Source organism: Pimephales promelas, chromosome 15 (genome assembly GCF_988280905.1).
Source record: "Pimephales promelas chromosome 15, fPimPro1.hap1.1, whole genome shotgun sequence".
Taxonomy (NCBI): Eukaryota; Metazoa; Chordata; class Actinopteri; order Cypriniformes; family Leuciscidae; genus Pimephales; species Pimephales promelas.
This window is the reverse complement of record NC_142783.1, coordinates 4,464,111-4,480,000: the sequence shown is the minus strand read 5'-3', so window position 1 is coordinate 4,480,000 and position 15,890 is coordinate 4,464,111. Positions and strand designations below refer to the sequence as shown.

The following is a 15,890-nucleotide window of genomic DNA, read 5'->3' as shown; positions in this document are numbered from 1 at the left end:
ACTTTAAAGGTATAGTTCACTTTGAAATTAATTGTTGATATGTTTTAGCTTACCTCAAGGACATCCAAGATGTAGGTGTCTTTGTTTCCACAGTATTTTCAATTTTGACATTTTTAGGTCAAACCGTTCTTGTCTGTCAGTCATATAATGGAGGTTTATGGGGTCCACCTCGGAGCATGCACAGAGAAGTCCAAATTAAACACGATTTAATGACTCGTAAATGTAAGTACACATTGATGGCCTAAGACACGAAACGAGCGGTTATCAATATGTATCAATGCAATGTGTATCAATGCAACGAGCGCAGACAGAATTGCCCTCGCCCTCAAAGTACTTGGATGTGACTGTGATTACAAGAGGTAAAAACGATATAAATACTGTTCGTTTTCTCACACAAAACGCTCGTTCCGTGTCTTAGGCCATCAATGTGTACTTACATTTAATTTGCACTTCTCTGTGCATGCTCTTTGAGGTGGTGACCATAGACCTCCATTATATGACTCACAGACAAGAACGCTTTGACCTAAAAATATCAAAATTGAAAATACTGTGGAAACAAAGACACCTACACCTTGGATGCCCTTGAGGTAAGATAAAACATAAAAAAATTCATTTCAAAGTGAACTATCCCTTTAATGAGATACAAGTTAAAAAGACAGACAAGACAAAAATTAAAATTAATGAATTTTAAAAGTGAGTGAGACAGAGCAGGTAAAGAGAAGACTAGGGCAGCTTTTAAACCTATATGTGCTTAAGTTTGAGACAAAAGTAGCCAACTTTTATTTTCGCTTCAAGAAGGTCTGTAATGATATAGGACTAAGCTCATAACTTTGCTAATGTAGTCTCCCCCCTACTGGACGCATCAGGAACAACAGGGACGTAAAACTGTCAGGGGCGTAAAACTGCCGGCTCCAGGTCTGCAGCCTCCCCATACTCCTTAAAGCTCATCTTTGATCACCAAAAATCCATATAAAAAAAAAAAATTCCTTGGAAAAAAAAGTTGAACTTGAATGTAACTCGACAGCCTTGCCTCATTTAGTATACACAGTTATGCTGTAACAAGTGTAACTAATGAAATGCAAATGTAGCTGTATAACTGTTTTCCCCTAATATATCTTCCTCCTCTCCAATAAACTCACAAACTGGAAGTACAACACCCATACTCAGCCAACACACATACACTGTACTACTCCATATATGTAAAAAAAAAAAATATATGTTGACATCTATGTATTTATGTGTATGAATGTATGTATGTATATAAATGGCAAACGTGTCATGGTCATCATCAACTCTTGACGGACAAACAAGATGTATGTATAGGTATATAATGTGTGTATGTATGTGTGTGTTATGTCTATATATCATATGGATAAGTATCTCTACATATATTGTCACATTTATAATATCTATACTATATATTGTTACAGCATTGTGATTTTATTTTAGCACACTGTTTTAAATTTACGCTATTTCTATTTTTGCCAATCCTTGTCTTACAACGAGTCTTACATTGTTTTAATGACAATAAAGACCTATTCTATTCTATATTTGCATTTATATATACAGTTAACAGAGGATTTTATTCAAAATGCATTAAGCCAAATAGTTTAAAAGAGAGAGAGAGAACATATATAGTGCTTTTTAGTATTATTTTAACATTTCTATTAGCTTTTACCATTAAATTTAAACTTTTTAGTGTGTACTTTTGTTTGTCTTTAATCAAATATTTCATATATTCATAGCACTTACATTTACTTTTAGCTACAATTAGCTACAGAAAAATCTCTAGTAGTTTTACTTTATCAATAACAACACTGATATGCATAGATCAATCTTATTGTACAATTCAAACTTTTCTATGCTCATAGAAAGAATATTAAAATATAAGTGTGTGTAATATTAAACTTCCCTACAACTATAAACTTTTCCAATTAGCAAAAAAGTTCAGTTTGGAGTTTATGTTTGGTTTTTGCATGTTGTTCATTTTTGGGGTTTCTGGCATCATTAACAGATTTTAGTATAATATTTATTTATTTATTTACCAAATTACAAAGTACCTTTGTTTGATTGGGAAGTATGTCACTTCTAGTTCTAGTTTTTTTTATCCTCAAGCAGCTAACAAGACCAAACCTGTTCTCTTTTGAAGGAACTTTCATAGTGCCTCACCTTGGAAACCAAGTCACTATATATAGGGCTGAGATCGCCGACTTTTACTCAGAGAGTTCGCTAGTTGATCATCACCACAGCCGTTTGTGCGCGTTTTAAGGTGAGTTATATTATATTATTGGATGAAATTTAGCATAATTATATAGCCGTTCTGTTAGGATACATTTTCAGTATGGTAGTCTAATCATAAATTAAGAAACTATCCGTTAGTTTCATTGTTAAAGGTGTTTTTCTGACTTTTAAAGAGTGTTGCTTGTGTAGTTGTGTCGTATGTTATGACATAATGGCCTTCTGTGGTGTGTGAGACTGCGAGTCAACGTGTCACGATTTCTTGCGTAATTTTAACTTCGGGTTGATAAATGTTATAACTAATATCTTTATAGTCAGAACCAGCTGTATTGACAAGCACAAAGTAACTTACTTGTTTATCTTGATTATTTGGTAAAAACTAACAGTTATTCTCAATATCAATGAATGATGTCAGTCGAGAGTGTCGGTACACGATCCGTTCCACCTGCACGATCCGTTTCACGCATGCACGTAATTATGTAGTAGAAAACGTCACGGTTTTCCTACACTGTCGGTACCATGCAAGCAATGAAACACTTGACAGCCAGGCGGCACAACTTGAGTCATATTTGTGTAACATCTAGGCTACGTACGTCGGATGATGACGGATGGGGTTTCGCTTAGAAAGCCTATCAACTTCGAGTCTTACAAAATGAGCCAATGGCAAAGAAATGCCATGGGTCTGCGGAATTTGCATGGCGCAACTCCGCCCCGCCTCGTGGGTATAAAAGGAGGACGCCGGCAATATGCAGATATGCTTCTTCTCTGAGGAGCCAAGACTGATAATCCTATCAAATTGATATATAAAAAAAATCTTAATTTTTAAGTTATTTTCACTTGTACTACTGAAACAGCTGTTTTTTCAAATGTTCAAATTTGCAACATGACATCATGGGCCCTATTTTAACGATCTGAAACGCAAGTGTCAAAGCGCAAGTCCAGCCCAGTTAGCCCAGTTCATTCAATATGGGCCAAGCAGAGTAGCGATCAAACACCTCCATGTTTTCCCTATTTAAATACAATTACACGAGCAGTGTAACTCAACCTAGGACGGTGACACAAAATAAAACGTTGCACTTTTCTAAGCGTGTTAAATGGATAACTATATTATATGGCGGAATACCACAGCAAGTGCTTGGGAGCACTTCGACTCCGTCCAGTTATATCATCACTCGTGAAAAGTCCTATCCCCCCTCTCACTCTCCAGAGTGATGATATTACTGCGCAGAGTCCATCGATATATATGCGCCAAGTTGAAGTGCTCCCAAGCACTTGCGATGGTATTTCGCCATACAATATAGCTATCCACTTCACACGCTTAGAAATGTACAACTTTTTATTTTGTGGCACCGTCCTAGGTCGAGTTACACTGGTCGAGTAACTGTATTTAAATAGGGAAAACGTGGAGGAGATTGGTCGCTTCTCTGCTTGGCCCACATTGAATTAACAGGGCCAGAGACTATTTATATAGAGACATGGCAATTCCTCAATGCGTAAGACCAAAGATGGCGGTTGTATGCACATGTTCCGCCCCTCCCGCCGGAAAGCCAATCGTCTGCTTTTAAAAGTCAAGCCGGGAAACATTTAAGTCTTTCGTCTGATTCCACCGATGCATGCGCACAGTTGAGGTTTGCGACAGCGCAAACGTTACTGTTTGAAAAAGCGGCAGATTTGATATCCAGTGTGTGTGTGAGTTGTGTAAATATTAGACATCTCAGAAGGTCTCCCAGAAGTTCCATGTGTCTCCCGCAGATTGATAGTGGCTCCCTGATCCTGCAAATTAGTTCAAATCTCCAGGAATCTAGAGCGAGCGTGCAAGGGCGCACACATACTGTGCTTCAAACCGTATAGCGCGCGCATGACAGGAAGGAGAGAACCCTTGCACATGCGTAGTAAAGGCATAACCTTTGGGGGGAAAGGCTTTTTAACCTTACTCTAGGGCAAAGTCATCAAACTTTTCCAGCGATTTTTAGCATATTTTACTGCTGTTTCTATAAATGCAGTTTTTAAGTCCCAGTGACCAGTGAAAATGCAGTTCTGACTATCTGCCCATTCATTTAGATAGGAGCCTGGTCTTGTTAGTTTGAAATAGCGGCCCGGAGGCGTTGCCAAGATGGCGGTCGAGTTAAGTTTTAAAACTGTGTCAAATGACTGAACACCTATGGAAATCTTGAGGTGCACATGCTTTATCTCAGAGAACTTGTGTTATCCTATAATATGACGGTTGGAAAAGCAAGATCTGACTATATCCGTCAACTAGTAACATTAAGTAAAAAAAATTCTAAAGTGCTGTTTGATACGATCAATACACTTGTTTGCCCTGCTTCCCCCGTTATCCCTGCTTTTTGTGAAGCTGACAGCAATGCCTTTTTGGGATTTTTCACTAACAAAATTAAAATGGTTAAAGATAAAATCCTGTCTCATTCATGTGGTACCACTGCTGTTTTTAAGCCAGTCTCCAGCATGTGGTCCACTTTTAGGACTGTGACGATTTCTGATATTTCTGAATTGGTGAGCAGGATGAAGCCATCTTCCTGTTCATCGAATGCCATTCCTTTCAGATTATTCAAAAAAAGTGTTTTAAGAAATTGGCGCTTGTGTAACCAAAATGATTTACCTCTCGCTGTCTACTCGCATTTTTCCAGATGCTTTTAAGCATGCTATAGTGGAACCGTTACTAAAATAGGCAGGTTTGGACCCATCGGATTTAAATAGTTTTTGGTTTATTTCTAAGCAAGATCATTGAGAAGGTAGTCTGCGAACAGTTGACATTTTACCTGGATAATAGTAACATCCATGAGCCATTCCAGTCAGGTTTTCGTAAGCAACACTCTACCGAAACGGCCTTACTGAAAGTGTCAAATGACATTATGATGTCTGCTGATTCTGGAAAACACACTGTTCTAGTTCTCTTGGATCTGTCTTCAGCCTACTGTCGACCACCAGGTTTTGCTGAAAAGATTAAGGGATCATGTAGGGCTGTCAGGGTCAGTTCGGCAGTGGTTCACCTCATATTTATCTGGGCGTAGTTTCAGTGTTAAAGCTAGCCAAATAAGGTTTGCGTCTGCAGACTTGCGCTGTGGAGTGAATCAAGGCTCTGTTCTGGGCCCTGTTTTATTTTTGTTGTATTTGATCCTTTTGGGAAAGGTCATACAAAGGTTAAATGATGTTTCTTTTCACCTATTTGCTGATGATATCCAACTTTACTGCTGCTTCAAACTGTCAGAGATCTGTAAGTTAAACTCCTTGCTCCATTGTCTTCTGGAAATAAAAAATGGCTAAGTGAAAAGTCCTTACAGCTAAATGCGGAAAAAACTGAAACATTGATCATTGCCCCTGATGATGCAATCCCTGGGATTAAACAATACTTGGGTTATCCTAAATCCAGAGAACAACGCTTTGCCTGAACAGGATATCAGTCCATTTCATTCTGTTTGATCTGTATTTGTTAAGGCTGTTACATAGTGTCATCAGATTGAAGATTTTCAGAGTGCTGTTCAGGCTTAACTGGATGAAAAAAAAAAGAAAAAAGTTGAGGCTGAAAGTAGGGCCTTAGCTTCACAACATTAGCTTTCAGTATTTTCCCTGGCATAGCTTGCCACACCCTTCTCTGTCAGGGATGTGAGGGTGAATGGCCCTTGGTGGAGATCCTGTAAACAATTTTCCTTCTTCACCTTCTTTTTGGGCTCGCACCCTGCCTTAACTGAACACTGGCGAACCCTTTAATGGTATCTCATTTATATTGAAATACTAGAGATTAGTGGAGACTGTAACTGCACAGTAGCTGTGATAGTCGTCCTGTAGAGAGTCACTGGAGCAAAAATAAGGTGCTTGTTTGAGGACACTTGTTGTTAAATTCAAGGAAAGACTATCTGTCAGAGTAAAGTCTGATATCTTAGAGGTCACATTTTCTAACACCCCTGTCATTTTCTTTTACAGTTTCTTTTGCAATCAATTCTTGAACAAACACGATGACCACACTGATTGGATCAAACTCAGACTTCACCTTCCTGGAGGAGGGATTCTGTGCACGGGATATCGTGGAACAGAAGATCAACGAGTTGTCCTTATCGGTGAGCTAAACGACAACTCCGGCGCAAAATGAACCTTTGGTCTAATAACACATTCGCGTATAAAGGTAGTAGCCATCTTTGAAAAACAATGTCGACCAGTCGACCCACGAATGCTGTGCCAGGTCTGAACTGTCACTCGTAATCTCAAATGGTCAGTTGTTTTAGGAAGAAAGCAATGAGAGCATAAGAGAAGCACTGAACATGACAGAGAAAATAATAAAATAATAAATAAATAAAAATAATTAAAAAGAGAGACTGCTTCCATGAGATACACACTAAAGAGATGGCGGATTATTTGGCATCTCTTCAATAATGAACCGTTTATGTTTGATGGACGTTCTTATCTTTTTGAGCCGGAATATACTGACGCAAGGTTGTAAAGAGTGGGACCTGTCGAGACACGTTTTGTACAGTCTGGAGATTTCCCCGCTTAGATAAACAAGGCTGTACTTGCAACTTTTTTCTATGTCCTGAAAATAAATTGGAGGCGGCGACCCATAGTGGAGTAAATAAACACTAGACAAGTTTTTTTTTTAATTATTGTTGTGTTGTGCAAATATTTCTGATATATAGAGCAACTATTGTGTGATTTTAGTTTGCATCACATTCGCCAGCTTTAGGTCTTGCTCATTGATTTGCATGAATGACCGAAAAACTTCATGACAGTGCATACTTAAACAAATATAATTTGTGCATTTCCATGTAATTAGATTTCACAAACGTAATTCCGATCGAACAGCTCACTTGTCACAGCGTTCATGGTTCGACTGGTCGAGACTCTTTCCAAAGATGGCTCCTGCCTGTATACACAAAGTGGACTGTCTTTTTTTTAAAATATGTTCTTATTAAACTGTCTGTACACTTACAAAGTTCTTAATGTTTCGGTTTGTATGTAGGGAGATACAACTCTTTACATTCGATTATCATGATAACAAATCTCACAGAACGATCAACTAGATACCAATGTGTTGTTAGACCAAAGGTTCGTTTTGCGCTAGAGTTGTCAAGTCAAGTCAAATATATTTATATAGCGCTTTTCACAATACAGATTGTATCAAAGCTGCTTTACAGTATCAATCAAGACAACTTCAGAGTGTTTGTTTATTCATGAAAAAAAGTATTCAGTTTGGTAGAGCTGATCAATGGTATGATGGGCCACCCCAACTGAGCAAGCCAAAGGCAACAGTGGCAAGGAACTGAAAAACTCCATCAAGTGACCCGATGGTGCCCTAAAACTCCATCAAGTGACCCAATGGAGAAAAAAAAAAACTTGGGAGAACCCAGGTTCAGTCGGGGGCCAGTTCTCCTCTGGCGTTTATGAACCAGAGGCCAAATTTACAGTAACTGTAAGATAAAAAAATGTATATGAATGCCAGGCTAAATAAATGCGTCTTTAGTCTAGTTTTAAACTGGGAGAGCAAGTCTGAGCAACGATCAATATCAAGAAGGCTATTCCAGAGCTTTGGAGCTAAATGTGAAAATGCTCTCCCTCCTTTGGTGGATCTGGATATCCTAGGAATGACCAGATGCCTCGAATTTAGTGATCTTAAAGAGCGCGATGGATTGTAGGGCGATAGAAGATCTGTTAAATAGACTGGAGCTAAACCATTTATAGCTTTATAAGTCAAAAGCAATACCTTGTAATTAAAACGGAACTTTATAGGTAACCAATGAAGTGATGATAGAATCGGTGTTAAATGATCATATTTATATATGAGCATATTAGTTTAAAAATAATATGAAAAAAAAGTCTTTAAAAAAAAACAAAAAAACTTTTGCTGATAATTTACTCACCACTATGTCATCCAAGGTGCCCATGTATTTCTTCAGTCGAAAAGAAATTAAAGTTTTTGATAAAAAAAATCCAGGATTTTCTCCATGTAATGGACTTCATTGGGAACCAAACGTTTCAGTGCAGCTTCAAAGGGCTTTAAACAACACCAGACGATGAATAAGGCTCTTCTTATCTAGGAACCTTCGAGTCATGACTCGAAAAAAGATTTGTTTATTTTGATGAACGAGTTTGAACAGGAGAGTCATGAACGTGCACCACAGAACAGAGCAAGGCGAGCATTTGTGCTTAATAAAACTTAAACTTTTTTATGTTTCACTTGATAAGATGGTGTCGTTTAAACCCCTCTGAAGCTGCACTGAAACTCATTTGGACCTTGAACCGTTTGGTTCCAAATGAAATCCATTATATGTAGAAAATCCTGGGATGTTTTCATCAAAAACTTTAATTTCTTTTCGACTGAAGAAAAAAAGACATTGACATCTTGGATGACATGGGGGTGAGTAAATTATCAGCAAAAGGTTTTTTTTTTTAAGTGAACAACTCCTTTAATTGCTGTAAAAAAGTTCATATACAAATATGCCTCCTTTTGTTTATGTACAAGGTCGTGATTAAATGTGACTATACAGTCGAGCTCTGATCACATCTCTTCTCTTCCTTTAGGATGACAAAGATGCCTTCTACGTGGCTGACCTAGGTGACGTCCTGAAGAAGCACCTCCGTTGGTTGCGTGTTTTACCTCGAATCACTCCGTTCTACGCAGTGAAGTGCAACGACAGCGGGGCTGTTGTCTCGACACTGGCGTCCCTGGGAGCGGGATTCGACTGTGCGAGCAAGGTATGGAAGATTCTTCATTCAAGTCCCTTAAATCGCAATTGTGACTTCTCCACGTGTCTCAATAACCTCAGCAGCAAAAACCGAAGTATGTTTAGCAGCTTTAATCCTGTATTGACCTGACTTTTAATCCTCTGCCAGTCGGAGATCCAGCTCGTGCAGTCTGTGGGTGTGGACTCCAGCAGGATCATCTACGCTAACCCCTGCAAGCAGGTGTCTCAGATCAAATACGCCTCCGATCACGGCGTGCAGATGATGACGTTTGACAGCGACGTGGAGCTCATGAAGGTCGCACGATACCATGATAGTGCCAAGTGAGTAACGTCGCAAGAAAACCATTTCTCACTTGCAGTACACAAAGTAATAGTGGTCGACAAATATTTTACATATATATATATATATATAAATAAAATCAGACTATTAAATTTATTGATAGTAAACAAGGATAACAATAACTACAATTATATTTTACAATTTACTTAACTATTTTAGTAAATATTTAGAAAAAAATTCAACTTTTTTTTTAAATAACAAAAACTTAAAAAATGAACTGTTACAGGTACGTACTAAGTCTGTATTCAGGTTTTCTCAATCAAAATGAAAGTCCCACTCTATGACACTTGATAATGTAAATGAAAAAACAAACAAATATCAGTTGACCATACAAACTAATAAAAGAAATGGAAGATTGTGACCAAGGTTTTCATGACCATTAAACCCATTCTCTGTGTCTGCAGACTGGTTCTCCGTATCGCCACTGACGACTCCAAGGCCATGCGCAGGTTAAGTGTGAAGTTTGGTGCCACGTTAAAGAGCAGCCGTCTGCTGCTGGAGAGGGCGAAGGAGCTTGGGCTGGATGTGATCGGAGTCAGTTTCCATGTGGGCAGCGGATGCACTGATCCGGAGTCATACAGGCAGGCCATCTCAGATGCACGCTGTGTTTTTGACATGGGGGTGAGTGCCCTTTTACTGTAGAAAAAAAAAAACGCCCTCATTTCTTTGATGGTGTATAATTAATGTGGAAAATGCATCGTCCACCAGGCGGAGCTGGGATATAACATGACCCTGATTGATATTGGCGGAGGCTTTCCAGGCTCAGATGACACCAAACTGAAATTTGAAGAGGTATTGTTATTTTAATTTTTTTTAAATCACCATCTTCACTTTGGGTGATCAAAGATGTTTAGATGATAAACTTTTTTTTTTGGTTTGCAGATCGCTGCTGTGATTAACCCTGCACTGGATAAATATTTCCCTGCTGACTCCGGCGTGAGGATCATTTCTGAACCTGGACGCTTTTACGTGGCGTCCGCATTCACGCTGGCGGTCAACATCATTGCCAAAAAGGTCATCATGAAGGAGCAATCAGCCTCTGACGGTAAAAGCTAACATCAAAAACCATGTTTGTTTCTAATATGCTCTTATTAATATTATTCAGCAATGTTATCGATTTAACTGCACTGACACTACTGGATAAGAAAATTTAAACTGAATTGAGATGGGTTATGACTCTGCAGCATCGTCACTGTTATTAAACTGAATTTAATCAACATTGAACTGACTTGAGATGAATTATGACACTTGTCTTGTTTAGAGCTGCTTTTCACTGAATTGAACTTTTTTTGTAATTGTTTAACTTTGTAGTATTGACACTATTATTGACCTGAATTGAATCCTCATTGGAGCGCCACATGAATAAATGTGATGACTGACTTGGTTTAATTTTTCCCCCCACTTCAGAAGAAGACGACGGGACCAATGACCGAACCTTGATGTACTACGTGAATGATGGCGTTCATGGTTCCTTCAACTGTGTTCAGACCAACCATGCGTATTACTTGCCCGTTCTGCACAAGGTGTGGAAATGTTAATCCCCTCAGATTATCTATTTTTTTTAGTTCGATGATGGTTTTTATCCGCTAAAACTAACCGGTACTCTCTTGTAGAAACCCAAGCCTGATGAGCGCATGTACCCATGCAGTATTTGGGGACCCACCTGTGATGGGCTGGACCGCATTGTGGAGCAGTGCAGCCTGCCGGACATGCAGGTGGGCGACTGGCTGCTGTTCGAGAACATTGGTGCCTACACTGTATCCATGTCCTCCACCTTCAATGGCTTCCAGAAACCCGATATTCATTACGTCATGTCCCGAACAGCCTGGTAAGTTGGGAAAGCCATTTTCATGATGTTAACTGTTCAAGTTATTTCGTTTGATGTAGACCAAAGACCAAATTAAAATGCTCTGTAGTATCTAAAATAACACTGAAATTTAGTTTAAAATGACTCAAATAATATTTTTAAATATCTAAAAATAATACCAAACAAAAAGTATGGTTATTGGGTAACTCTTTACAATAAGGTTCATTAAAGCTTCAGTCTGTAGCTTTTTTGGGGTAAAAAATTATCCAAAATACATATTTGAGAAAATGCATAACCAGCCAGTGTTCAAAACTCTCTGCTTGCCGTAGCTCGAATCAAAGCAGTAAGCTTGTAACATTGCTTTTAATTCCAGTGGTACTCGTGGATTTCCGCAGGAGATTCGAGCATGTTTTTGCGTCATTACGTCACATCTGTACACACACATCTGTACACATAAAGAAGCAGTCTTGGCTAGTAAAAGCTATATTGCGTGTGAGGATGTTGGAGGTGGAGATTTATAGCCTTTTCTCACTGCACTTGAAATAATTTAACTTATCAATTTGATGGCGGATCCAGAAAGATTCAAACAAAAATCACCAGTGACAACTAGAGATTCACCCGCTGTAAAATGCAAAAGGGTTCGTTCGGACTTCGGACTGGCTTCAAAAAAAAAAAAAGAGACCGCAACCGATCCATCCGAAAACAAGGATTCATATCGGAAAGACATTACATGTAGTCACGCAATGCTGCCGTTGTTAACATTAACAATTTGAGAACAAAGTATAATTTGCACGGTTTTGCATGATATGATAACTTATAAGCCATTGTTAGATTTAATCAGCATGATTTACTGCAATGTCAGAACCATAAGGTCTTACAAGTTCAGATGATGACATTTTCCTGCGAAAATTCTTATGTTGGTCATACTTCCAAGACGAATAATCTTTGATTCTGAATGCCAGTATCTACACCAGCGGCGACTGACAGCCGCACACTCTCCTCAAACATTGTGTTCATCCGTACTGTGCCGTGTCGAGGGTGTTGAAGTACAAGTTGATTATTCTGTGAATAACTGCAATTGCAGATTTTGAACAGAGATGGCGACAAAGAGGAAAAAATGCCAGACTACAGCTTTAACTACCTTAGTTTGCATGACCTAAGAATCAACAATGCTTCCATAGCATTTATTAATCTTAGCTGATATAATATATTAATTTAAACATTTACTAATATATTAATAAAATTGTATTTGGTTGTATTTGTTAACATTAGTTAATGCACCATGAACTAACATAATGAACAGCTGGATTTTTATTTAACTAACATTAACAAAGACTAATAAATATTGTAACAAATGCATTGCTCATTGTTAGTTCATATTAACTAATGTAAACTAATGCCCCTTATTGTAGTGTTACAGATTATTGTACTAAAAGAATCGTTAATGGAAAAGGCTGTTTCTTTCATTGTAGGCAGTGCATGCAGCAGATCCGTGACCAGGGGATTCCACCTCCTGCTGAGGAGCAGAGCTCTGGAAACATGCCATCGCACTGCGGGCACGAGAGCACCCTGGACATGCCAGCCAAGCCAACCCCTACTCGCGTGCTGTGACGCTCTCTGACCTCCACCGCTTGAGCCAGCTCTCATTCAGACATGCATTTTACACCAGAGGTCCAGTTCCAGATTTGTGCTTTTGAGTTACAACATAAGTTTAATTAACTATTCTAAATGCAGCTCTTTTGCCTCTTGTTTGTAAAAGTTGCAGACCTGAAAGACACACATTTTTGTCTGACAGTCCTGTGGCTGTTTCTTAATTTATTTTTTTTCTACTTATTTTTTATATATACAGTATATACTTTACATACTTGTAATTTGAGGCCAGATACTTGGGTGGAGGATTCAAGGGAGGTTTAAATGTGTCTGATATTCTTTGTTGGAGGAAGGTCTATTCCTGAACTGATTCCCCTTGCTACTTTCCATGGAGGAGTTGCTTTTCATGGAGATATGCACAGAGTTCCTCAGTGACCATTCCTCTTTTTTTTTACTTGATTAATAACTTAACATTACGATTATTGACCTGAAATATGTATTATTTATCTGAATTGTATGCCACTGATGCATTTGAAGCGGATATGAAAGAGATGGGATTGTATTAAGGTTTTTTTTGTATATATATATATATATATATATATATATATATATATATATATATATATATATATAAATAAAGGTAGCTGTAAAATGTTGACTTGTCTTGCTTTTCATTTACATGGCCAGTAGCATTTCTGTATTTTACAACTGTGCACAAAGATTATAGGTTATAGACACTAAAACATACCAGGAGTAACTATATATATATATATATATATATATATGGAGCACAATGGGAAAAGCTTGTCAAGTGAATCAGCTTCATGGCTGCTCGTGATTTCTGATTATTCATGGTGCATGTGTGTAAAAAATGTGGAACTCACAGTTTTTTTGTTTTCTGTTTTAAATTGTTTACACGCAATTTCTGAAACTCTAACGCCATTTCCTGGAAGACCACACAACCACAAAGCATACAAAATGCCACATCTTTTGCAAAAGCAAACACTTCATATAAGACTACTTCTCTTCAAATAAACGTGTTATTGTATAATAACAACATGCATAGGTCACATTATCATACTACACAGATGTTAAAAATGTAAAAAAAAACAAAAAAAACTTGCTTGTTCAGTGTGCAGTGGAGTGTACAGGACTTGGTCATTTGTGCTCGATGTTTCTGTTTTAAGCCCTAATTGGAAGGCCAGAATAAGGGACTGGTCCCAACATCCACGCTGAAACTGTCGCAACAGCTGTTTATTGGCATCTGCTTTCGCAATACCACCCCTCTGCATAGCTGTAGTGATCAGCACCTGTAATCGCTGCTGTAACTGCTGACGATTGTGATGGATTTTTTCCCTGAATCTGACTACTCTACAATAAAACTCACTCTAGTTGGCCAAGTCTTATACTTTTACCAGCGCATCTCCAGTCGACGTCCACCGGGTACTAATCCTATAACCCTGGAACATCTCCAGTCGATGTCCGCCGGGTGCTAATAATTCTAACTTACTTGTTCTTGCTGCGCAGCTTAAAGGTTCTCTAAGCGATGTGGGGCCAAAACATTTTTTGTCACATACATCAAACGTCTCCTCACTATCGGCTAGCTGCCTGTCCCCTAAACACACTGTAAAAAAACGCGGTCTCTGTAGACACCACAGGCTCCAAACACGGCAACAAAAACAATCATGTCTCACCCGGACCACGAAACCTAACAAACAGTGTTCCAGCCAATCACTGGCAAGAAGTATTTGAGGGTGGGTCTGGGGGGTTAGTGCGCGTGCACATGAAGGGGGTGTGTGTGTGAAGGAGATAGAAGCATCAGAGGGAAGTTTGAAAAATGGCCGACACACGACCAAATAGACGTCGTTCTGAAGAAAAAATTAAAAAGAAGAAGGAGTCGGATAAAGAAAGTGCGAAGTTCCGAATTTACATCGGTAGCAAAGCTTTTGAACGATGGCGAGAACTCCGGTGGCAGAAGGGCGTCCAGTCCGACATTCAGGTTGCTCTGTTTTTGCTGGACAGGTGGGTAACGTTAAATTGTTTTTTTTTCTTCTAAATTGACGCTTTATGTTCGCCAGCTAGAACTATGCACGTTCACAATTATTTCAGGAAGCACGGAAGGGAGGGGGAGGAGATGAGATGCGGCGGAGGTAGGGTCTAGCTAGCCTCCGATTTGTTTGAAAATATTCCGAATGTCAACAACACCCAGGATCGCTCAGAGAACCTTTAAATGACAGACAGACTTCAGTAAATGTCCTTCAGATGCTCTTTACACAAGTACAAATGTTTTATATGATAATGCCAGACACATTAAAAAAAGAATCATCATGACTAATTATTTCATTATGACTGTTCATGTCACACTCTATCAATATGATTGGTTACACTGTTTAAAGCAAGCCCCATCCCCTCATCCTCCTTTGTTAGTGACATCAGCAAAATATCCTCAAAAAACTGTTTGTAAGGGGTTAACATTTCAGTTAATCACATCCTAATACAGTGAAAGAACAGAACGTTCAGTTCATCGTCAAAGTTACATTGAACAAGGTTAAATTAAGTCAAAAAAGTTGTTAAATGGTTAGTTCATATTGAAAGTTCGTCTCATGGCTACATCCTAAATGGAAGGAACTAAGAGGTATCTTTTTTATAATCTAGATTGGAACGTTTAGTCACCTTGAGACAAAGAAGTGGAAGTATGATAGGTTTTATCACATGTTAGAAATATAAGATCAGAAATTTATGGTTAGTTAATAAATTAATCTTTATCTGTTAAAATCTCTATAACACGATGAATAGGGTTTCGCTTAGAAAGCCCATCGACTTTGAGAAGTACAAAACGAGCCAATGGCAAAGAAATGCCATGGGTCTGCAGAATTTGCATGGCACAACTCCGCCTCACCTTGTGGGTATAAAAGGTGGACGCCGGCAATAGGCAGATACGTTTCTTCGCTGAGGAGCCAAAAGGGATCTCAGGCTGAACTCAGGCGATCCCCGCGGTACAGCGGTAGTGGCAGTCAGACATGGCGTCTCTGTTCCCTAGTCAGAGAATACACATTTGACCCGAAGGAATGCATATGGAGAACACTGGGGTGTCCAGCCACAGGTGGAATATTTCAACCCCAGGGGTGGCAAGATGGCTTGCCGAGGGAAAGAGAGAGGCTCAGAGAGGCTTACAGTGGAAATACTGTACACATGTGGGGGGACAATGCACACGGGGCACCTA

The 15,890-nt window shown here is 38.9% G+C and overlaps 1 protein-coding gene across 1 annotated transcript; it reads left to right on the top strand.

The window, feature by feature from the left end:
* The first annotated feature begins 6,176 nt into the window (after positions 1 to 6,176).
* Positions 6,177 to 12,821, top strand: LOC120466889 (ornithine decarboxylase-like). The gene is made up of 9 exons (XM_039655571.2): positions 6,177 to 6,311; positions 8,767 to 8,940; positions 9,079 to 9,251; positions 9,675 to 9,891; positions 9,979 to 10,062; positions 10,153 to 10,315; positions 10,678 to 10,793; positions 10,884 to 11,098; positions 12,550 to 12,821. The coding sequence occupies exons 1-9, from the start codon at positions 6,210 to 6,212 to the stop codon at positions 12,686 to 12,688; spliced, it is 1,383 nt and encodes a 460-aa protein (XP_039511505.2). The 5' UTR covers positions 6,177 to 6,209; the 3' UTR covers positions 12,689 to 12,821.
* The last annotated feature ends 3,069 nt before the right edge of the window (positions 12,822 to 15,890 follow it).

What these genes read in the sequence shown, in the direction of transcription:
- LOC120466889 (XM_039655571.2), top strand. Translation starts at nt 6,210, where the DNA reads ATGACCACACTGATTGGATCAAACTCAGACTTCACCTTCCTGGAGGAG. An exon ending in CGATACCATGATAGTGCCAA is followed by an intron (nt 9,252 to 9,674) that starts GTGAGTAACGTC and finishes CTGTGTCTGCAG; the next exon opens with ACTGGTTCTCCGTATCGCCA. An exon ending in ACTTGCCCGTTCTGCACAAG is followed by an intron (nt 10,794 to 10,883) that starts GTGTGGAAATGT and finishes ACTCTCTTGTAG; the next exon opens with AAACCCAAGCCTGATGAGCG.